At 40.9% G+C, this 22,682-nt stretch overlaps 1 protein-coding gene across 11 annotated transcripts in view; it reads left to right on the top strand.

The window, feature by feature from the left end:
- The window catches only part of grip2 (glutamate receptor interacting protein 2), a 555,542-nt gene extending 534,816 nt beyond the window's left edge, over positions 1 to 20,726 (top strand). For 10 of the 11 annotated variants that reach the window (XM_062969791.1, XM_062969795.1, XM_062969788.1 and 7 more), the window contains 5 exons: positions 470 to 626; positions 4,148 to 4,268; positions 8,531 to 8,770; positions 15,407 to 15,553; positions 18,354 to 20,726. In XM_062969791.1, the coding sequence (XP_062825861.1) occupies positions 470 to 626; positions 4,148 to 4,268; positions 8,531 to 8,770; positions 15,407 to 15,553; positions 18,354 to 18,536 (848 nt within the window). In that variant the 3' untranslated portion in view covers positions 18,537 to 20,726. Of the gene's footprint in view, positions 1 to 469; positions 627 to 3,734; positions 4,269 to 8,530; positions 8,771 to 15,406; positions 15,554 to 18,353 lie in introns of those variants that run through there. The other variant, XM_062969798.1, reaches the window with a different exon arrangement.
- Positions 20,727 to 22,682: the final 1,956 nt, after the last annotated feature.

Raw genomic sequence — 22,682 nt, forward strand, 5'->3', positions numbered from 1 at the left:
TAGTAAACCAGTTCAGCTCTGTTTTCATTTTCTCAGCACTCACTGATACTTAAAAGTTTTACAAAATCCATCTGTATGTTTAAAGGCTTTGTCTCCATTTATTGAAGCAATGTATATACTGGAAGAGGAGTAATCTTTCTTTTAAAGTTTGAATAGTTGAGAACATCCCTGCTACTTTTTACTCTTTTTGTTTCTCTCTCTCTCTAGCTCTTCCTTCCTTCCCTTTTTTCCTTTGTCATGCCACCTCTTGAACCTCTGCAGACTCTTATTGTGGCACACAATGAAAATTGTTCAATAGTGTAACAGTTGATACTAAAAATCTGTTTCTCAAAACAGCCAGTGGTGAAGATGGTGTTTCCCAATCAGTGACGCAACAATAAGATTATCTTTCTTCATTTAGTTGTATGGCTTTCTAAAACTAAAAACAATTTCTCCTTCTCATCTATCTTTCCTCTTCATCTAATCTCAGTAGGTACATACTTACCCCAGGCTGTTGGTATTGCTCTTCATCCGCATGAGTGGAGATCCAGCAGACAGAAGAGCAGCACCCCTCCTGGGGATCCCAGAAAGAGTTACCCCTTCATGGATGGCAGTTTCAGTGAGGATGACTGGGAGAAGCCCAGCAGGTATGTTGAGCTTGTAAGAAAAATGAGGATATGGTAGCAACAGAAATGAACATGTATTCTCATTGATCACAAGAGAAAGGGAGAGGCGGGCATGTCTTATGTAGGCTGGTGATAGGTGTCTATCAATGGGGAATGTTTTCCTTTTCCTTACTAGCTACAGTTGAGTTTCGTATGTCCTAAATCTTTTTGATAGATTTTTTTCTTCAGATTTTGGACTTTTTTTTGGATTTTGGTATACTGGTATTCTATATATGCATAGTGAATAAGGAATGGAGGGAAAGAAGACTAGTCACATGTCCAGGCCAACTGAGTTTTTACTCAAGGAAAAATCCTTCCCCAAAAAATGTTAGCACACTTTCCACCCTTTTAGTGAAGTAGTTAGGAAGGGAAGGGGAAATCCTATCCACCCATTTTTTAAAAATTCTCTCTGGGTTGGATGCAGGCAGTTCTGCATTCACCTTCACAGCCTGTTTCCAGGATACCCATCCTGTCATACACTATCTTTGGGCAAGTGAAAGGCAAATGTAGAAGCATCTGGGCCATCAGCTTTTTACAGGACCTTGTATAAGCAAAGTTCTTCATTCTCTTCTCTTTCCACTGTGAAGGATCCATGAGACAAAACGTGATTGGTGCTGAACTTGTGACTAGCCCCCTTTCCCCAAAGGCAGAAGTGGACAGCTTAGCTTTTGTGGTATTTTTGCATTTCTGGTTAGTGAAGCCGCAAACTGTACTTGGTAGCATATTTTATAACTATCTGGCATCAAGATGCAATTACTCTATTGCTTTGTTGTCAAAAATGTTGACATGAAGAATTAATGAAATTTCATGGTGTGTATACTACTGTGATAAATTAATATCAAAGAGCAAGCATTCCACTATAATGTGTTAACCGTTAAGGGATGAGTGTCTTTGCAAAAGCATCACACTTGGCCATTTCAAAACACATGCTTTAAGGATAGATTTCTAGGGAAATTCATGAAACCAATAATTTAATGAGAGGGGGACTGTATCACAGAATCCTCAAATGCTCTTGAAATCAAGATAATCTGTTTTTTTAAAAAGGAAGAACCACAACTTGTCATTATTTTGTTTTTATTGCCATATAATTTCACAGAGTGACTGCATCCATGAAATTCCCTTAGACCTTTTACTCCTAACTTGTGGGATGAGAATTATGTGGTTCTACCAATGTTGTTGAACAGCAGCTCCCAGCATTCTTCACTATTGGTTATGCCATCTAGAGATGCTGGAAGCTTCTGTCTAAAACAACATGTGGAAGATCGCCTGATTCCCAACCCTGTCCTAACTGGGTGCAAAGACAAGTTTTTTGCTTCTTGTGCTCTTCATTTTATAATGGCAAGATGTTATAGCTTAGTTAAAATCAGCAAAGGGGCTGATTGGATTATCTTTATGAATGTGTGGCCAGACATAAGGATTTGTCTTACAACGGTGAAGTATGATGTTCTTTGCAGGTGATGCTACCTAGCCACTGACATGAATATTTCAATGATACGTGAAAAATACATAGAACAGACCAGATTTTTCTATTAAGACAAATGTCACCTTCAACTTCCAAACTTGCAAAAAGAGGGAGGGAGGGAGAGAGAGAGAGATCCTAGATATCTCTTTTAAGGAAACTAAAAGTATTTTCTCCTGAAGGCATTCAGATTTGTCCATACTATTGTTGAACTGAAAAGGAGCCCCAGTTGCATTAAGATTGGACCATGCTACTTGGGCTGTCTCTGCTTACGTAATTTCTACGTTAAGTCTAGTAGAGATGAGCAAAATCCCCAAATTCTCAGCTACTTGGAATCAATTTGCAATACCTTAGAGATTCTTCACCTGAAAATGTCCTCTACACTTGTCACAGTTCTGTCTCCCAAGCCTCAGCAGTTTGACCAAAACAGTACAGCCAGAGGAACTTACAATTTGGTTTCACCATAGTGTCTTCATTGTATAGATTGACTACCTGATGTGCTATGGTTGTTGTCCAGACAACTAGAATTCTGAAAAGCCAGCAATAGCCCTATTGGCACACAGGCATGAAAACAAACAGTCGTGGACCAAAGTACGTTACATCAAAGGCAGGAAGGAAGAACGATTGCATAAATTAAAATTAAAAACCCAACCTTCAACTCAACATTCCCCTTGTTTGTGTCACAGTTCTTTGTAGTGTTGACCCATTAAAACAATAATCATTTTCCTTGGCATGAGTTTCCAAACCCATTTCATATGACTTGAGCTCATCTTTAATTGCTGTTTACCCTTTAGATATCTAAGAAGTGTCACTAAAACATCCAGTGGAGTGATTTCCTCATGGAAGTGTGAAGAAGGCTTTGCTGTTACACAAAGTACTGACAATACATAGGATTTCTAAAAAGGCCACCTCAGATAGATAAGTTGTGGGTGTGCAAAGACACACATTCCACCACTCTGTGGCCTTCCTGTCAGTAAGAGCTAGGCACCCAGTATTCTGGGTGAAGGACAGATTTTATCTTTTTTGCTACTATGTCCTTCTAGAGTAGCATGACTTTCTCCCCCAGAAAACATATGGTAATCATTTGCTTTTATAATGTTCTAGAGAATGCCACTCAAGTGGGGATTAAATGTATATGCTCTCCATGGTGTGAACCCAACCATTTAAACTCAAGACATTTTGGAATCAAGTCTGGTTTTGACTGCATAGTCCTGTCCTGGATCCTGTATGTTGGTCACACTAGGGCATGTGAAACATTACCTGGGGAAAGAAGGGAAAGATTTGCCCACTATTTAGCTACAGAGGACTGGCTATTACAAAGTCTAACTCTTTTCACTCCTTCAAGGGAGATGTTTTGCCCAACTCATATCATGAGAAGGGGCCAACAGAACTTATTAAAACTGTTTATTGAAAGAGCAATCCATGAAAATAAGATATGAGACATGTGGACTGCATATAGGTCCTGTTCACTCCTCTGTACATTCGTCTAGGTTGTTTAATTGTTTGCCTACTCTAGGGAAAAATCATTTTATATACATCTTTTTTACATTATAGACTCCCATGGAGACCTGATGTATTTATCATTCTCTCACCATGTCTGTTACCCTCTGTGTTTTTCTCTCTTTTCTCAGGTGTTCTGTGTCTCAGATCTGAACTCTGTCCCATTCGCCTTTTTACTAACAGTCTCTGAGGCTCCTGGTTTACCCATAATGCATCCTTTTTTTCTTTTACTTCTCTATGTCACCAAAACGTCTTCCTAAACGTGCAATCTTCCTACAGGCACTTTTTATTTACCCTTTTGAACTTGACATTACTACACCAGTTTAATTCTTCCTTTCGAAGGACTTTTGCCCCATTAGTGAAAGTGCATGGAGGTTTTGTATTTGGACTCTCTTTCTTGCCTGAAAAGTTCATATTGTTTGCTTTTGTATATGAAGACTCTGCCAAGTCTCTGCTTTTACTGGCGAGCCACTTGCTGTAGCCTTGCAGCTTCCGTCCTGCTCCAGAAGAGTGCTGACAATCTTTGGTTCCTACGTTACAACAGATATCCCAACCGCCAAAATGGCCTTGAGACCGCACATGAGGATAATTTTTGGCGTGTTTTTGGAGAAGCTTTGGAGGACTTGGAAACATGCGGCCAGTCTGAACTTTTGAGAGAAATTGAGGTAAATTGATCTTTTGAAAAGAGAACTGGTTTAGTGGTTCTGTTGCTACCACGTTTAATAGGTTTTCCAATTTGAATGTAAAAAAAATATATGCTGGATCAGACCAAAGGTTGTCCCTCACCTATGTGGGCCCATAGGAAGCCCACAAACAGCCTACAAGTGCTTGTTTTCCCCAAGAACTGATACATAGTTATGATGCCTCTAGCATTTCTTAGCCATTGCTTCCCCAGTTGTAACTGAAGATGGGCAAAAAGTTGTGTTTACATGATATTTTACCCATATATACTTGTGTGTAAGTCAACTTAACATGGAACTCATGGGCAGGTTTTAAAGCCAAAATTATGGAGCTAGATAAGACCTGTGGATAAGTTGAGGGCATTCTGGAAGGCAGGGGGAATACCAATGCCACCTCATGGGGCTAGCCACCCTTGTCCACTGCCAGTGCTATCATTTTCCTGCCTAGACATTCAAAAAGGCTTTGTGCCACTCTTCGCAGAGAAGAGGATAGTTATGGTAAAGTATTAATGCTTATATATAAAAAAGAAACATCCCCTTCTCTGAGTAGATACCTTAGTCTGTAACAAAAAAAAAACCCCTAAAAGAAGCACAAACACCTTCTACTCTCTCAGTACAACATTGAGGTGAAGCACCAAAGAGCCAACACCACAGTTTTTCCACTCAGGCATTTGAAAAGGTCAGAAGCAATGCCATGGTAGAGAGAGCAGAGAGTGCTCAAACCTGGATTTAGGTTCCCCTGGGATGGACTAAGCTCTTATCTAATAATAATAACAACAACAACAACAACAACAATGCTGTATCCTGCCATCATCTCCCTGAGGGAATTCAGGGCAGCTTACACAAGGCACAAGGTACCTAAAAGCAGGACATGACCTAAAACCCAATATAAAATACAATTGAATAAAACACATAAGCATGTAACAACAGCATAAAACTCAGAATAAAACAGTGCTCATCCATCAGTGATGATAGCTAATGTAAACATGACCAGGCTGTAAACAATAGGACCAGGGAATGGGAATAAGTACAGAGCTGTAACCATGGGATGAGGGATAAAGTGCAGGGCTGCATACCAAATTCATAGATCAACTAGGGTCTAGGCGTTCTCAAAAGCTTGTTTGAATAGCCAGGTCTTCAGGTCCCTATGGAAGGAAGACAGTGTGGGGGCTTGCCTAATCTCCCTGGGGAGGGCATTCCACAGCCGGGGGCCACCACCGAGAAGGCCCTCTTCCTCATACATACCAACAGTGCTTGAGACAGTGCAGGACTGAGAGGAGGGCCTCCCTGGCCGATCTTAAAGCCCTTGCCGATTCACAGCGGGAGATACAGACACTTGTCTGAGAGAAGAGGATGCTCCTTGAAAATGTACAATAGTTACATTGGCCCATAGATAACTTGACACTTTTTTTGGGGGGGGGGGGGGGAGTAATATTTTGACTAAAATGTTTAGACTTATACATGAGTTTATACAATGCCTTTCCACTTCTCTTGAGTAGTAGAAAGAAACCAGGAGTTTCATCCTCTACCTGATAAAAAATTGATTTGTATTCTACTGCTTTCCATAGTCAAAATTGCATCATAATCTGAGTAAAAAAGAGGACCCCCTTTTATAGTGACTCCATCTACTTTGCAACAACTGAACCTGTGAGTCAGTTTCATGCAAAATGTAGTGTACACCAATAATAATAATAATAATAATAATAATAATAATAATAATAATAATAATAATAATGAGAGCCATGCGTGAGTTAGGGCCTTTTACCCTAGCACTCAAGACCTGGCTCTTTACTAGAGCTTTTAATCTATGTTAATTTTATCAATATTTGTATGTATATATTTTTATCCTTTACAATTTTATCTTGTAAATCGCCTAGAGCATCTTGGATGGAGGGCAATTAATAAGTAATTAAATGAATAATAATAATAATAATAATAATAATAATAATAATAATAATAATAATAATAATAATGGGATCTGCGCGCATTATCCAAAAATACATCACACAGTCCTAAACGCTTGGGAAGTGTTCGACTTGTGATTTTGTGATACGAAATCTATCTTGTTTGCTGTGTCGTACTATGTTGTTGTGTCAATAATAATAATAATAATAATAATAATAATAATAATAATAATAATAATAATAATAGATTGAATTATAAAGACTCTGGCACAAGCCAGTCAAGGTGGTCCCAGTTTTGATCAGCACACTGAGTGCAGTGCCTAAAAACCTTGGCCCGCACTTAAACACAACCAGCACTGACAAAATTACCACCTGCCAGCTGCAGAAGACCACCCTACTGGGATCTGCATACATTATTCGCCGATACATCACACAGTCCTAGACACTTGGGAAGTGTCCAACGTGTGATCCAATACAACAGCCAGCAGACTCTGCTGTGTACTCATCTTGTTGTGTTTGTTTCTAATGATGATGATGATACTGTGGGACTTCGGAATCCAGACTGACAAAGTTCTGGAACACAACACACCAGACATCACAGTTGTGGAAAAGAAAAAGGTTTGGATCATTGATGTTGCCATCCCAGGTGACAGTCGCATTGACGAAAAACAACAGGAAAAACTCAGCCACTATCAGGACCTCAAGATTGAACATCAAAATCTCTGGCAGAAACCAGTGCAGGTGGTCCCGGTGGTGATCGGCACATTGGGTGCCATGCCAAAAGATCTCAGCTGGTATTTGGAAACAATAGACATTGACAAAATTATGATCTACTGGGATCTGCGCGCATCATCCGGAAATACATCACACAGCCCTAGACACTTGGGAAGTGTTGGACTTGTGATTTTGTGATACGAAATACAGCATATCTATTTTTTTTGCTGTGTCATAAAATAATAATAATAATAATAATAATAATTTTATTTCTTGCTCGCTTCTCTTGCTCTTCTTCTCCCAAGGTGGGTTAGAGTATTACTAAAACATAACACATAATCATTTTAAAACACTGTAAATACATATATTAAAACATACCTCCATAAAATACATATCAAAATACGTCGTGGTTGCCAGTCAGGTTTGGCTAGTTGGAGTAACTGTCTCCCCAGAGGACCTAAGTGTCCTACGGGAGAAGGCGATCCTTTAGGTAACATGGACCCAAACCATGTAAGGCTTTAAAGGTTAAAGGTGCAGGTGGTGTATCAGCTGAAGCTGTTTTATTTGTATAGGCAGATGTTTCTCATCTGCCCAGATCTCAGGCTGAGTAGAAATTGTAATTAAGCAGCATCCCTTGGCAAACAGAATTGAAATGTATAGAGCAATGACTCACTGTTCTCTTTCTGAAACGGTTTGCCTTGTCGGTTTGTGTTTTCCTGTTTCTGCTTTTTTTTTTTTTCAAAAGAGGAGGGGCTCTAAGAGTAAAGACAGAGATGGGTTACCATATCTATAGCACTGGGATTTGATGGGGAAAAGAAAGATGTAAGGCAGGAGAAGCAAATCTCTGTTCCATGAGCCTTATCTGGTTTAGGATGCCATGATTTAGCTAGCAGGGATTTTTAGGCAACCATACCACCTCCCGCAAGCCCTGTGGTGTTTGTTTTACTGTCTTTGCAAAAGATTCACAAGATTTCTCCGCCCTTTATGTCCCTGTGATAACTGTATTTTGAAAAAATTGGTTTGTTGTGGAAACAAGGATTGGTGATAAAGCCTCAGTTGAGATACCCTTTCCCCATAATAGCTCTTTCAATAGTGACTTTCCTTTCCAAGGGGTAGACTTCTCTCACTTCCTGTTGTCTCACCCTTGTTTGTAACTATGAGTAGTGTGTAAGTCAAGAACTGCCTGTATTCTATATCTCCTGTTGGAGATAGCAAACACTACCCCTTCCTGGCCTTTTGCCTCCTTCACTTTCCTGACAGAGAAAAGTAGGAGGAGATGCTAAATTATATGTGATCTGAGCCAGCATTTGCAAGTTTTGGCTGGTAGTACTTTATTCCTCCTTCCTTGTTGCCATTCAGGAAATGAAAAGGCGGACCAAAGCCAGGTCCCCAGCCTAAGCTCTAGGAATAAAACCTTCAGCCAAAAAACTCTTAATGGGAGAGGCAAGGATCACATGCCCTGATAGCGAATATCTGTCACTGTTTCCCTATCCATTACTTTGCTGTTGAGGACATTTTTTTTAATGTCAGTATCAATACCAACTTCACAGCCTTCACTACTGCTGCTTCTTGAGTTGGGTCTTACTGTTCTGTTTGTTGTTGCTGTTGTTGTCTTGCTTTCCCATGTAGGCATCCATCATGACTGGGAGTGTACACAATCTGGGCCTTGACGGGGGCAAATTGCTCCTAAACTCTGTTAACCAAACGGGACTGAGCCCACCAAGGAAAGGGAACACCAAAAGCCCAGGCGATGGGCAAGGGATCAGCAATGGCACTCCCACCAAGAAGAATGACAGGAATTTGGAGATAAAGATGATGAAGGAAGAGATCCAGGAAATCATGTCTCCCACCCCTCTTGAACTGCACAAGGTGTGTGTCTGCCAAGGCATGACGGCTCTTTCAAGGAATGGGACTTTGCGGCCCTCCAGAATGTTAAGCTCCCATCATCCTTCACCATTGTTTAGATTCTCTAAGGCAGTGGTTCTCAACCTGTGGGTCCCCAGGTGTTTTGGCCTACAGCTCCCAGAAATCCCAGGCAGTTTACCAGCTGTCTGGATTTCTGGGAGTTGAAGGCCAAAAGAACTGGGGACCCACAGGTTGAGAACCACTGCTCTAAGGCTTTTGGGATTTGCTTTAACAATGTCCAATGGGGTTGGTACAGGTTGTCAACCTCTGAAGGAACATTTGTGGAAGGGTGAATCTCACATAACTTGAAGGGTGTTTTTTTGTGGTAAGGTCTAGGTCAGTGGTTCTCAACCTGGGGTCCCCAGATATTTTTGGCCTACAACTCCCAAAAATCTCAGCCAGTTTACCAGTTGTTAGGATTTCTGGGAGATGAAGGGGACCCCAGGTTGAGAACCACTGCTCTAAAGCATATAAGAAAACATCTTTATGCAAAAGACTGCAGAAGCCCTTGTACTTGGAGGCAGAATATCTTGTAGTACACTTATTTATACCTAGAATGACTGGAATCCGCTGTAGCTCATCACCGAGGCCTGAATGATAAAGGACCCAGGTTTAAGCAGAGCTGGGGAAACTGGCTGAAGGATTCTGGGAGCTACAAAAGTATAGACTCCAATAATAATAATAATAATAATCATCATCATCATCATCGTATACCTGCCTCTCCTTGTAGCTCAAGGTAGGGTATAACATGATAAAAAATATAACAAATATACACAAGTAAAATGCAGATTAAAATTCCAAATAAAATGCAGGTTAAAAATCACAAAATTAACTGGATACGCCTACCAGAAGCGATCAGTCTTCAGTTGCATCTTAAAATCCGACAGCTGATTTAGCTGTTCAGTCTCTTTCAACAGGTCATTCCACAGTCCTAGGGTGACTGATGAAAATCTCCTCTGGATGCTGGTCACCATTCGAGTTCTGACTGGTTGGAGTAAGCATTTCCCAGAGGATCTGAGTGTCTAGGGCATACAGAAGATGGCAATCTTGTAGGTAACCTGGACCCAAACCATATAGGACTGTAAAGGTCAAAACCAACACTTTGTACTTTGCCTGGAAACCAATTGGCAACCAGTGGAATAACTTGAGTATAGGTGTAACATGCTTTCTCCTGGATGTTACTGTAACTAATCTGCCATGTTTTGAACTAATTGAGGTTTCTGAACTTGGTACAGATGTAACCCAATGTAAAGACCATTGCAGAAGTCCAACTTTGAGGTTGCCATTGCATGCACTAGCATCCTTAGGTCCTTCAAATCTAGGAAGGGGCACAGCTGTCGTATCAGCCAAAGCTGATAATAAGCACTCCTGACTATTGCAGCTACCTGGGCTGACAATTGGAGGGATAGATCCAGGAGCATTCCCACACTGTGAACACTTTTTCAGGGGAGTGTAACCCCATCCAGAACTGCTTGGCACACCTCCAGTCCTAGGTTAGGACTCTTCATGGCAAGCAGCTCTATTTTTTCTGGATTCCGTTTCAATTTGTTTTTCCTCATCCAGCCCATTACCTCATCCAGACATTCATACAGAACAAACACACCATTCTTAGGTGAGGCTGTTTTTTAAGGTATGGAGAAATATATTTGGGTGTTATCAGGCTAGTGATAACATCCCATCCAGGCCTCTGGATGATCTCTCCCAGCAGTTTCAAGCAAATGTTAAACAAACATTGAATGGCACCTTGTGGGATGCCATATAGCAGTTCCTTTTTTGAGGAGCAGCTAAAGCGCCACCATCTGGAATCTGCCTGAGAGGCACAACCAGCACCACTGCAGCTCGGTGCCTCTGATTCCCTCCAGGCATTCCAGAAGGATACCATGGCTGATAATATCGAAAGCTCCTATGAGATCTAAAAGCCCCAACAGGGACACACTCCCTCTGTTACTGTTAAGACTGCGATCATCCACTAAGGCAACCATAGCAATCTCAGCTTTGTATCCTGCTCTGAAGCTGGTTTGAAATGGGCCAAGGAAGTGTGTGTCATCCAAGGCTGACTGGAATCTTAGGGGCCAAAAGGGCCATCTAGTTCAATCCCTGCAATGCACAACTAAAGCATTCCTGAAAAGTGCCCATCCAACCTCTGTTTCACCTTCAGAATTCATCATCTTGTTGAATAATTCTTACAGTAAAAGAAGTTCTTCCAAAAGTTGAGATAAAATCTCTTCTAATTTTTAACCCATTGGTTTCATGCTCTAGTCTCTGGAGCAGCTGAAAATAAGCTCACTCCATCTTTTGCACGGCATACTTATGACTACAAATATATTTGAATCCACAATTCACAAAATGATGAGCAATGTATGCACATAGAAGAATTTCAAAAGATAGCAGGGTGAGTTCTGTCAACTCAAATTTCAGGGGGACTCATGACTATGCCTTCCTTTTTATTATTCACCACTACTTCTGTGAAGATATGAGATGCAGCATACCGATGGTGTGTGACTGTCAGGGCTATCTAATCTCACCTGGTAGCAATGGCATATAATCCATTAACCTCCTGTGCAAAAGAATGCTTAGTATGGCACCCGCCTCCCCCTAAAAGGCTTTTGGTGGCTAGAAGCCTTTCAGACATTTAGTTAAAAATCAAATACTCCCTGTTTAAACAACAGAGGGGCCATTCTGAGTCAAGTAAAGAGGATTCATTGAAAATCCAAACAACCTCACTGCTCCTACGGTCAGAGTTTTCAAGGTAAGATTAATGTTAAACCTATCCATGTATTATGCTACCCTTTTGTTTTTTGGTATTTGTATTTATACAACTAGCACATGCTTGATGAAACAACCATGACCTTTTGGTCATTATTTCTGAGGGCAGATGAAGAAAAACAGCCCTCACATCCAGTTCCCATGTTTCTTTTTCTTTTAGCTCCTCGATTTCTCATGCTAAATTCTGCTTATTGTAGTACCCGCTATCTTGTGCTCTTTAAGGGATTTCTTCTCAACCTTATTCCCATAAAAAAACTCTGAAGACACCACATAGAAGAGTTCTCACACAACAACAATAAATTAAAGGGAAAAGAATCACTTTACTTTATTAACATTGTTTATGAAAGCTAGGCAGAGCTGAAAATATTTCGCCTGACTGAAAAACCACTTTATTTTATTGTGTTACTCCCACGTAAACACACCATACATGCCATCCAACTTTTCTATTCCTACACATTCCTCAGTCTGTTTTCTTTATACTGAGGATGGGAATCTTGCAGATCTTTAGATATTTTTGGAAGGTAACTCCCAACCTGCTTCACCATAGGACACATGGGATTTGTAGTTTAATAACACATGATTCCCATCTGTGCCTTGTATCCATGCTCCCTGAGCCCTCTAGGAAGACTATTCATGAGAATCAAAGACTCTGAGAATCAGACTAGATGTTCATTCCTAAAATGAATACCTTTCCTATAGGCATCTTTCACCAGTTGAGGGAGCACTTCTTCTAACTACATGCTAAGCATATCCCATAACCTGACCATACAGAAACACATTTATAATATTCTGATAAGGGAATGAGCTGCAGTTTTAAGCAGAGGACATTACACTAACAAATGAAGTAGCTCTTTCTGAAACTGGTTCTAGCTGAATGGATATTTGTGAAATGAGGGTAAATTTTGTCTTTGAGTTCAGTGTCTTTGGCAATAAGGAAAAAAGGACTTTAGCTTAATGGTAGAGCAAATGCTTTGTATTTCAATCCCTGACGTTTTCATTTGGGACAAAGAAAAACTCCTCAAATTCTTGAAGAACCCATTGATTACCAAAGTTAATAAGGTAGACAACCTAATTGCCTGACTTCTTCTAAGACAGCTTCCTTTTATAGTATGGAATCCCCAAAGTGGCTGTTAACTTTGAATGCTTTATGCATGTTTGCTATTTGGGAAAAATAAAAAGTCTTAAAGGGAAGCATCATGCTGTTCCACCATGACTGCTTTCATACTTGTATATCCTCATTTGAGGTTATAGACATTCCCCAGCATTTTCAAAGAGGGTATGTGTCTGTTATTTGACACGTGTCCCTTCACAGAATACAAGGAATGACAACCTACGAGAGCTGCAGCATCACCCACCAAAACTCTGCCTTACAATATCTATGTAGTCAAATAAAATCTAGTTCCTCCAATAAATGAAATTACATTATAGGTAAATCCATAGTATTTTTTTCTATGTATAAGCCCTCCTCACCCCCCCCCCCCCCATGACATTTCTGGAGAAAGTGGCCTAATTATTCTTGTGTTTTGCTCAAGCTATGGTGTCACTGGTTTGCAACAAGAATGTGTGACTTAGTGAAAGATGTGTACATTGTGTTTGACCAAATGACCTCTTACATAACAATATTGATTCTGCCTCCCAGTGTTGGATGAATAATTAGTTCACAACCTTCCTGTCTTTCAGCTTGTGACCGTGGTCAGCAACAGGGGTCAGCGAGGTTGAGCATCTCCCAAGGCTCACAGCCAAACCCTTGCCCACCCTCCTCCTCCTCCTCACGGTTGCTTTCCAGTACATTTGTCTCTTCCCATCAGTAAAGAAGTGAGGGGGAAGGAAAAGGAGCAACTGCCACTTACCATCTCTACCTGTGGGTGGTGGGGGGTGATATTTAAGGGAGGGGCCCCGCTGCCACTTTTACTGTATTTTCCCGGCAAAGGATTGGACAACATGCAGGCTTCCAGTTGTGCTTGGGCTGTAATTCCCAGCCAGCATTGTAAATAGTTAGGGATCACTTGCCCTCCCACCTTGGTTCTCTAATTTGTCCTGAAACTAAACTAAGTGGAAGCTCATTCATAAGGGCACAATGGATTTTGGGGAAATTACTTCTTGGGCAATGATTTCCAGAATGCCTTGGTGGGGAATTTTGAAAGTTGAAGTACAAAAAAGTTATTTTCTTCAAAAAAGTATAGACATAAAATAGAACTTTACACTGAAGTATACTTTAATCATTGTACAAATAACGAAGAGTGGCAAAAAAGAGGAATAAAGTAAAACTGCTGTGTGGACCAACTCCCTTAGAAGTGCGTGAATGAATAACCTCTCAAAGCATATAGACAGACTCCTGGGTAACAAAATTCCTTATGATTTTGGTTTGGGGTAGAGTGGAATGAGCGCCCGCTGTTAGCCCCAGCTCCTGCCAACCTAGCAGTTCGAAAACATGCCAATGTGAGTAGATCAATAGGTACTGCTCCGGCAGGAAGGTAACGGTGCTCCATGCAGTAATGCCAGCCACATGACCTTGGAGGTGTCTACGGACAACACCAGCTCTTCGGCTTAGAAATTGAGATGAGCACCAACCCCCAGAGTCGGTCACGACTGGACTTAACGTCAAGGGAAACCTTTACCTTTACTTTTTTCCTTACCAGAAAATAAAATAAAGAGATGCCATGTGAAAAATTCTTTGTTGCTTCAGAGTTTAGGGCATGAAACACTGGATTCTAATTACAAAGAACGAGAGACTTCCTTTAAGGTCAGGAAGAATTTATTTACTGTAAGAACTGTTTGGCCTGGCATAGACTTGTAAACTGAAGTCATATAGTTGTTGCTTTAAGTACATATGCATGGAAGAAACCAGACTAGATGATCCCTGTGGTCCCTTCCAACTCTACTATTCAATGAAGATGACACTGTTGCAGTTTGATTGTAGCACCATGGGTATATGTTAGAAAAAAGTACAGAGAGGCAGATTTTGGGTATAGGTTTGTAACTTTAATGGGTATGAATGAGTAGTAACAGTGCCTTTCCTCATGTATGCATGTTACCCTATCTACAGAATGCTGTCAGTTTGGAAACGAGATGCATGCACTGTGAGTGTCTTGTTTTCAGATTTTAAAAAGGGAGTGTGTATCATTTTTGCTATCACAGAAGCATTCAGTGGTGGCTGGATTATGGTTCCTGGGGGATTTAACTCTTGGGCTTATACTACCCTCATGAGCCTTTTCATGTTCTTGTATGTCCTCAAAATGATTTACAGAAGACTGGAGATCTTGTGGTGCCCTAGTATTTCATCTGAGTGCTATAAATAGTCTCTCAGGTTTTCACCTCAAGTATGTTATCCACAGTGACCATGTGTAGAACATTTATAGTTGCTGTATTATTTTGGTAGCTAACATTTTCATTTTGTTTTATTTGAATCCTCCTCATCTCCTTGCAAAGGGCTTACTCTTTTTGTAATTGTGGATAAAATTTATATGATGCCTACAAAAATAAGTTCCTGCCACAATACTTCCCAGTTGTTTTTCATTTGCTCATTGCATTTGTATTCTACTCTACAGAGTTCTGTGACTGTGTCTTGTCCCCTGTTTTCTATTAATAATAGCATTGTAAGGCAGGTCAGGTTGAATCACAGCTGAATAAGGGTTTGAGTCCATGTCTCTTCAGGAGCCAATTTGGCAAGGATAACAGTAGAACATAGTGGACATTCCTTAGACTTCATTTGTTCAAGTTGTTGAAAACATCACTATTCAACCCTTGTCAGATCCTCATTCCGTGCCTCCCCAGGGGCTTTCCTAGCTATTCCTTTCCCTCTTCATATGGATTTATATTTATCTTTTCCTATAGATGACCATCTACAAGGATCCAGAGACTGAAGACTTTGGATTTAGTGTCTCAGATGGCTTGCTGGAAAAGGGCGTCTATGTGAATATGATCCGTCCGGACGGACCAGCTGATCAGTGTGGACTAAAGCCCTATGACAGAGTCCTTCAGGTAATAAATGCAAGGAATTGTGGTAAAGAGTAGATGCAAGGGATTGTGGTTTAAATTCTTCATTCTAAGAAAAGTCTTCCACTGCCTAATACATTTTTGTAATCAGCTGAAAGAAGATATCTAGCCTATTTTGTAAGCCGCCCTGAGTCCCCCTTCAGGGGTGAGAAGGAAGGGGTATAAGTGCAGTAAATAAATGAATAATAATAAATTTGTTAAAGAGAGACGCAAGATGATCTGTTGTAAGAATGTATGAAATTGCCTTATACTAACCTGAGGTGCACAAGAGATAGTGGACTAGATCTTCCATCCTCCCCAACCAGCACAGCCACTAACCATGTTCGCTGGGATCAAAGCTTGGGGAGCTATTTTTAAGAAATCCTTTTATACCTGCCACCTCTTCACTTGGGGCATTTTTACCCCGTTTTGCTGCTTCGTTGCATGGCAAGGACAGGGCCTACCATGCACCATCACACAATGCATGGCAGGCCCCGGCCACATTCCTCTCAAAGTGGGGTGGAAGCGCCAATAAGTGCTTCCTCCACCACTATGGGGAGCAAAGTGTAGTTTGGGTAGTTCTGATGGAGCTACCTGCCCTTTCTTCCCCTTTCCCCTGTATGATGGGGAAAGGGTGGTGGGGAAACATGCCTTGCTGCCCTTTTCCCCATCTCATGGGGACAGGTGCCAATGCACCCTGTCCTGTCCCCACCATGTGATGAGCTAAGGAGAAAGGGTGCGCAGAGCACCATGAGCAGCCCTGCGTGCCTTCCTTTTTGCCAGCAATTGCCGTGCAAAAGAGCCATGTGAAGAGGTCCTTTAATTGCTTTTAAAAGTAATTATCTAGAATTGATAAATGACATAAATGTGGAAAATTGAAATACCTCTGAAGTGTCTCTAAATGTTCATTAAAAGTAATTCGCACAAGTAGCTAAAAAATTACTTGTGAAAACCAAATAAAGTAGTATTATTCCTAATGTTTTCATTACATTCTTTTCAAGTGTCATTTTCATACACCCTCATAAAATGATGGAGAAAGTGTATGTATGTGATGACCCAGGGTTGGAATCTTTGTTTAGACATAGAAACCTACTGGGTGACCTGATGGAAGTCTTTTTGTCTCAGAAAAAGGCATTGGTGAACCCCCTCTAGGCAAGAATACATTCTAGGCAAGAATAAATCTTGCTAGAAAACCCTGTGACAAATTTGCCTTGGGTTGCCACTAATCAGAAATGGTTTTAAGGCATCCAAAAACACATTAACAGTATTGCTTGTAACTCATTGTTTTTAAATAGTTACAAGGGAGGGAGGGCGGCAGCTGTAGTTTGATATGTCTGAAAGTGACCAGGTTGTGGAAGACAATCTTACATCATTGGTCAATTTAGCTTAGTATTATCCGCACCAACTTTTCAGAGTTCCTGAATGGCATCATTTCCAGCCCACTTGGAGGCTCCAGGGACTGAGTGGTGTCTTCTAGGCCTGTAAAACATTTGCCCTGCCACAGAGGTACAGCTCATGTCATGATACACCCAGTAAGCTGCCTTGAAACCTGCCATGCTAGTATCTTTGAAATAAAACCCAAATCTAAACATGAAATGTATTGATGTTTCATAGACTCCTTATGCACATTGCCTGAAGACAATTTTGTACAACATTTTAAAATAATTTTGTGCATGAAACAAGGTTTCTGTACACTGAACCATAAAAAAACAAAAGTGTCACTATCTCAGCCACCCATGAGGACAATTTTGGAGTATTTTGGATTTCAGAATTCCAGATGAAGATGCTCCACCTGAATTTAAGATTTTGCAATTGCAAATAATGGATACTCAACTGGTATAAAGAAATAATTGGTCCATTATGACAGCCACTCCTAAAGCAACTGCTTAATGCTAAAACACTGGAAGCACTGGGTACCAGCCTTCTGCTCCTCCACACATGCCCTGTCTGTTGGGTTCCTTTTAGCATTTCCATGCTTTTATTGGCTGGGCAGCAGTTAGCTTGCACACATGTAGGGTGAGGAACTGAAACTCTGGCAATAATACAGTGAGCTTCATTTGTGCTTGTCCTGGTTAGTAGCCAATTGGCCTTCTTGACAGTTGTACTTTTTTAGTATGCAAATAAAGAGCAGCAAAAAGAAATGTTGAAAATATGGAAGGGAGGGGGGAGAGAGAGATAATTAGTCTGGCACCCCTGCTACTGCTAAATGTTGCCAATGTTGCCTCCAGTGCAAGCACAAAAGTGTTTCCCATGGATATGCAAAGAGAAATGAAGGGAGAGCTGCCTTCAGTGTGTCTACATGGAACCCTAAGGTTACTTTAAAAGGTGATAAAGCAATGAAAGAATAGATGTGTGTGAAATGTCAAAAGAGAATTCTTCTGGAACATGGCCATACAGCCCGGAAAACTCACAGCAACCCAAGGAAAGAATTGTCTGGCTTTCCCAGTTTTGCCTCTCCCATTTGATCCTGTCCAGAAACAACTTAGTCCAGATTAATGCACCAAGAGAGCAGCAGCAGGCTCTGCTTCCCCCTCTGAGATCACTTCCTTTCTGCAGAAATCAAGAAGTCTCAAGAAATGTCATTGCTCATGTGGAGAATCTGCAAGCAAACAAAATGCTAATTTTGCAGTGTCCTTGTTTACAGAGAGACAATGTAAAGAAAGTGATGATAAGGGGAGTCAAAGCTAAGCACTCGCATGCTCATGTTTGGATTCAAACAAGGGTTAAACCGTGCCCAAGCAGGGCCATTGTCTCTGTCTGTGTGTTTTCTCTTTAACCTGCCTTGAATCTTTCCCCATCCCTTTAGGTAAACCGCATCCGAACAAGAGACCTCGATTGTTGCTTGGCTGTTCCTTTGATATCCGAAGCAGGAGACAAACTGGACCTGGTCATCAGCCGGAATCCCCTGGCCTTCATGGCTAATACCCAGCTAGATGACCACAGGGATTTGCTGGGTGTGGAGGGGAAGGCCAATACACAGACACTCTGATCATGGGTGGCGTTAGGATCAGCTTTCCTTGAGGGCCTGTGAGGGGTAAACAGGGTTATTGGGTGTCTGTTGTGCTTTTTTCCATTTTCTTTTGCACTGGTATTTGTGCGTAAGCTGTGTGATGTTACTTGCCATGAAGAAATGGGTTTCTGGTTAGCCAGCTCTTGAGGCCTGTCAATTTTGGCCTTGATGGTCCAAGCTGAGTGAGCCAGAATGGTTTTGCCTTGGGATTGACCCAAAAGATGGACTGGGCTTCTGGCAGCAAAAAATGCAGAATCCAGAGCCACTCTCCTTTGAGAGGAAATCCTTTGTTCATGCTGTGAGCTTCTCTGGCACACAGGGCGATAAGCCACGGGCCCTCTCTTTGCTCCAGTCCGAAGGGCTTGGATACATGGTGCTATTTTTGTTGTTTGCTTTGTTAAATTATGTACAGTTGAATTTTGAAAAAGAACCCCCTTGTTTCTGTGAAAAGTTTCCCTGCACTATCCCACAGACTTTTTTCAAACCACTGCAAGATCCTTGACCTTTCTTGCTCCCCAGTTCACCCGGTGTCTTGCAGATCACTGTGCCATGCCAGATTCCCTTAAAATGTGAGCAGATTTCACGACTCCATTTTTCTTTAGTGTAAATGCAGAGTCCATCCTTGCAGAAGATGGCTCTCAGACACGTAGCTCTCTTCTCTTTTTGACACACCCCAAGGCACTGTTGAGGAACGACGGCACTTTCACCACTGTTCAAATTAAGCATGGAATTTGTCTTCATCAGTTGTATTTTAGAAAACATATACTACAGAGCACAACATAAGGACATGAGTGGTCCTATCCTAGGTCACCAGTCATTTCTGTGCACATATCAAGCACCAGAAAGCTCTTGTTCTTCCTGGTTGCATCTCATGAGTGGGCTGCATTCAACTCTTTGCCCTGCCCTAGTTGTTTGTGCAACATGCGGGGAGGGTAACCTTGTACCCCTTTGTCACTGTTTAGCATGAGACACCCTTGGCTAGATTGATATTGTATCCTCAAGTGCACCCTTTGTGGGTCGTCTTAGTGCAAGTACAAATGTGTACATTTTCGTAATCACTGATGTTGATGCTGTAGCCTCCTCTTGTAAGCAGCCATAGCAGTCCCCCACCTCCCCTCATTTTCTGTAGTTACCTTCTCCATGGCCTGTGAGCACGATGCCTTTGTGACCCCTCAGCCCTGCATCTGCCTCCCCAGCCAAAGCCCCCTGTGCTAATCATGGGTGCGATACACATATGGAATGATCTGCCAATAGCAAATGAGTTGGATTGCAACCAAGGCCGTAATCTCCTCCTTTCACATGGCACAACTGCTGGGATTTGCAAATGTCTTTCTGGCCAGTCCAAATTGCCTCCGCTGGGGCCTTTGGAATTGCACTTTATTGTGATGATTATTTGATTGACCCCTCTCTGGGAATTTTAATCTGTCCCTAATCTGGGAAACTGGTTCTTCTCCTCTGTTGTATTCTTTTGGGTTTTCCCCCTTTTCTTTTTATATTATTCTGGTACATCATTTAGATGTAATGTTTTCAACACAGGTTGGGACTCTTTTCCATTAGAACAGTGCTGAGCAAGGGCTGGTTTCCAGGTCTGAGTTCAAGCCAAGCTATAATTGCATCCGTTCCTTTAAAAAAATAGTTCTCTTCCTGGGCCATATCAAAATATAAGTGATTTCCTTAAGATGTGCATGGAGTCCCATTGAGCTGTCTCTAGCTGTAGCCATTCTCTCTTCTCAAAGTATGCAATATTCCATACCATTGCTGCCATAACCTAGATGACGTGCCATAAAAGAAGCTGCAGAGCATTGACAGTTAAGCAGAAAAGGGGGTTTTATATGCAATATTCTCAAAATGGCAGAAGCTCAACATGGCTTCAAATGGGTTTTTAATGAAGACTTTTAATAAGGCTTTAAAAATGGTCCTTGTATCCCTTCCTATGCATTTTGAATGATACAAAAATGAAATGCATTACTTAAATGTGTATTTTTATCCATATATTAGAGTGTATTCCTTGTAAAGTATTTTTCTATGCTAATTTTCTTATGTATCTATGAAAGCACAATATTCAAAGAATATTTTAGTCCTGTTTTGGACATATTTGTAAATCTATGTATTTAAATGGTATTGCGATTACTTAGAATTTTTTATTAAATAAAAACAAAATAAACTGGTTTTTTGTTTTCTTCAAGAAGTTGGAGTCAGAATGATAGTGTCTGTTTCTCTTTGCTCTTTGATCTATGCTAGCTAAAGCTAAACTCATGTTTGCTCAATGCCACGTGCATAGCATTTTTGTTAATACAGTAGAGTCTCACTTATCCAACATAAACGGGCCAGCAGAATGTTGGATAAGCGAATATGTTGGATAATAAGGAGGCATTAAGGAAAAGCCTATTAAACATCAAATTAGGTTATGATTTTACAAATGAACCACCAAAACATCATGTTAGACAACAAATTTGGCAGAAAAGGTACTTCAGTATGCAGTAATGCTATGTAGTAATGACTGTATTTATGAATTTAGCACCAAAATACCACGATATATTGAAAACATTGACTACAAAAATGCGTTGGATAATCCAGAATGTTGGATAAGCAAGTCTTGGATAAGTGAGACTCTACTGTAGCATTGATTTGCCTGCTAAAAATCCAGAGACAAATGTCTGTATGCCTACTTGGAAGCATTGCCTGCTACAATGATATGTGTTACTCCCAAACACATTAGAGTTTTAAACAAATGCTGAACATGGCCACTAAAGTCTGCTATTTTCTGCTAGTAATATAATGTCATCTGCATATCTTAAATTGTCATCTGGGTGCATAGACTCGATCAAGGAAGCCAGAGCTCCAAGTTGCAAGATCTGAGCAGAACTGTTGGCGACAGAGTGATGTAGGGGTCTCTCTTCCACAGGGCTGCCCTGAGTCTAAGTTGATTTGGTTGCATTTAATAACAAGACAGCAAAATGTTGCTCATTGCTTTGCAACTTATTGGTTTGATCATACTGTGGTTTTCAGAATTTTTTGTCTTCCTGAAATTAAGTAATATGACTACTTATTGTTTTCATTTAACATGTAATCCCAGTGGTTTCCAAAACAATTAACTGGAGGTTCCAAAGTTGTTACAGCATTAGTGATAGTGAGAGCTTGGATATTTTGGTGTTCCTTTAACACCAAGGATAACCTAAGCAGTGGCCCTCACTGGCCATTCTTTCACATCTCACTGACATTATGATAGCCATTGTCTGGTTGTGTCATGCAGGCTTCATAAGACAATCAAGATACGGTAAGCTGTGCCATCTGTGTTTAGTCACCTGAGAATGTTTTCAGAGCTGAATTGAAATTTCTCAGAAAATGTTTATCCCAGAAATTTTTTACTATTCTTCCTACTTACTCTGTAAGAAAAGTATATTTCTCTGTATAGTCCCTATGATGTCAGCCCACACTTCTCATTATGACACTATTTACATGTTTCAGATGTAAATGGTGGTTAAGGAAATTGTTGCTGCAGTAACGAGGGAAGAAAGTGGCTGGCGAGTGGGCAGTTTTGGTGGAGGGTAGATTATAGTTTCCAGGTTTGCTAGCGAATATAGCCAACAGTCATGTTGGCCAGGAGATTCTGGAGTAGAATTTTCAAGCTCTGTTGAAACAAAGTGTGCTACCACTCTGATAAACAATTGGAGACATTCTCCATACTGTGAAGAAACACAGTAAAATTATTTCCAGGCATGCAGGGGGCAAATCCATGAAAGAATCATGTTATGACTAACAAATCTCACTGAGCATAAGCTTTTGTGGACTTCAACCTACTTTACTCTCCATGTATGAACTGAAGTGGGCTTCAGTCCCTGAAAGCTTATGCCAACCTATTAATCTCAATGCCACAAGACTCTATCCTTTCAGTAAAATGGTGGTTAATGTTCAATGGGAAAGACTTCTTTTTGCAGCAAACAAGGCTTTATCTGAGACCTTTGCTCTTCTTCTTCAGTTGGAATCTTTAGCAGGGCAAAGACCATTAGAGGATTGACACTGCCTCTCGCTGTCAATGGGAAGAATTGTGTAAATCTTCGTCAATAGTTAATGTGTGGCAAATAGTTTCTGCATTTGGCAGAGCTAATTGGCAAGTTTTTGTAG

Source organism: Anolis carolinensis, chromosome 2 (genome assembly GCF_035594765.1).
Source record: "Anolis carolinensis isolate JA03-04 chromosome 2, rAnoCar3.1.pri, whole genome shotgun sequence".
In the NCBI taxonomy this organism is placed as follows: Eukaryota; Metazoa; Chordata; class Lepidosauria; order Squamata; family Dactyloidae; genus Anolis; species Anolis carolinensis.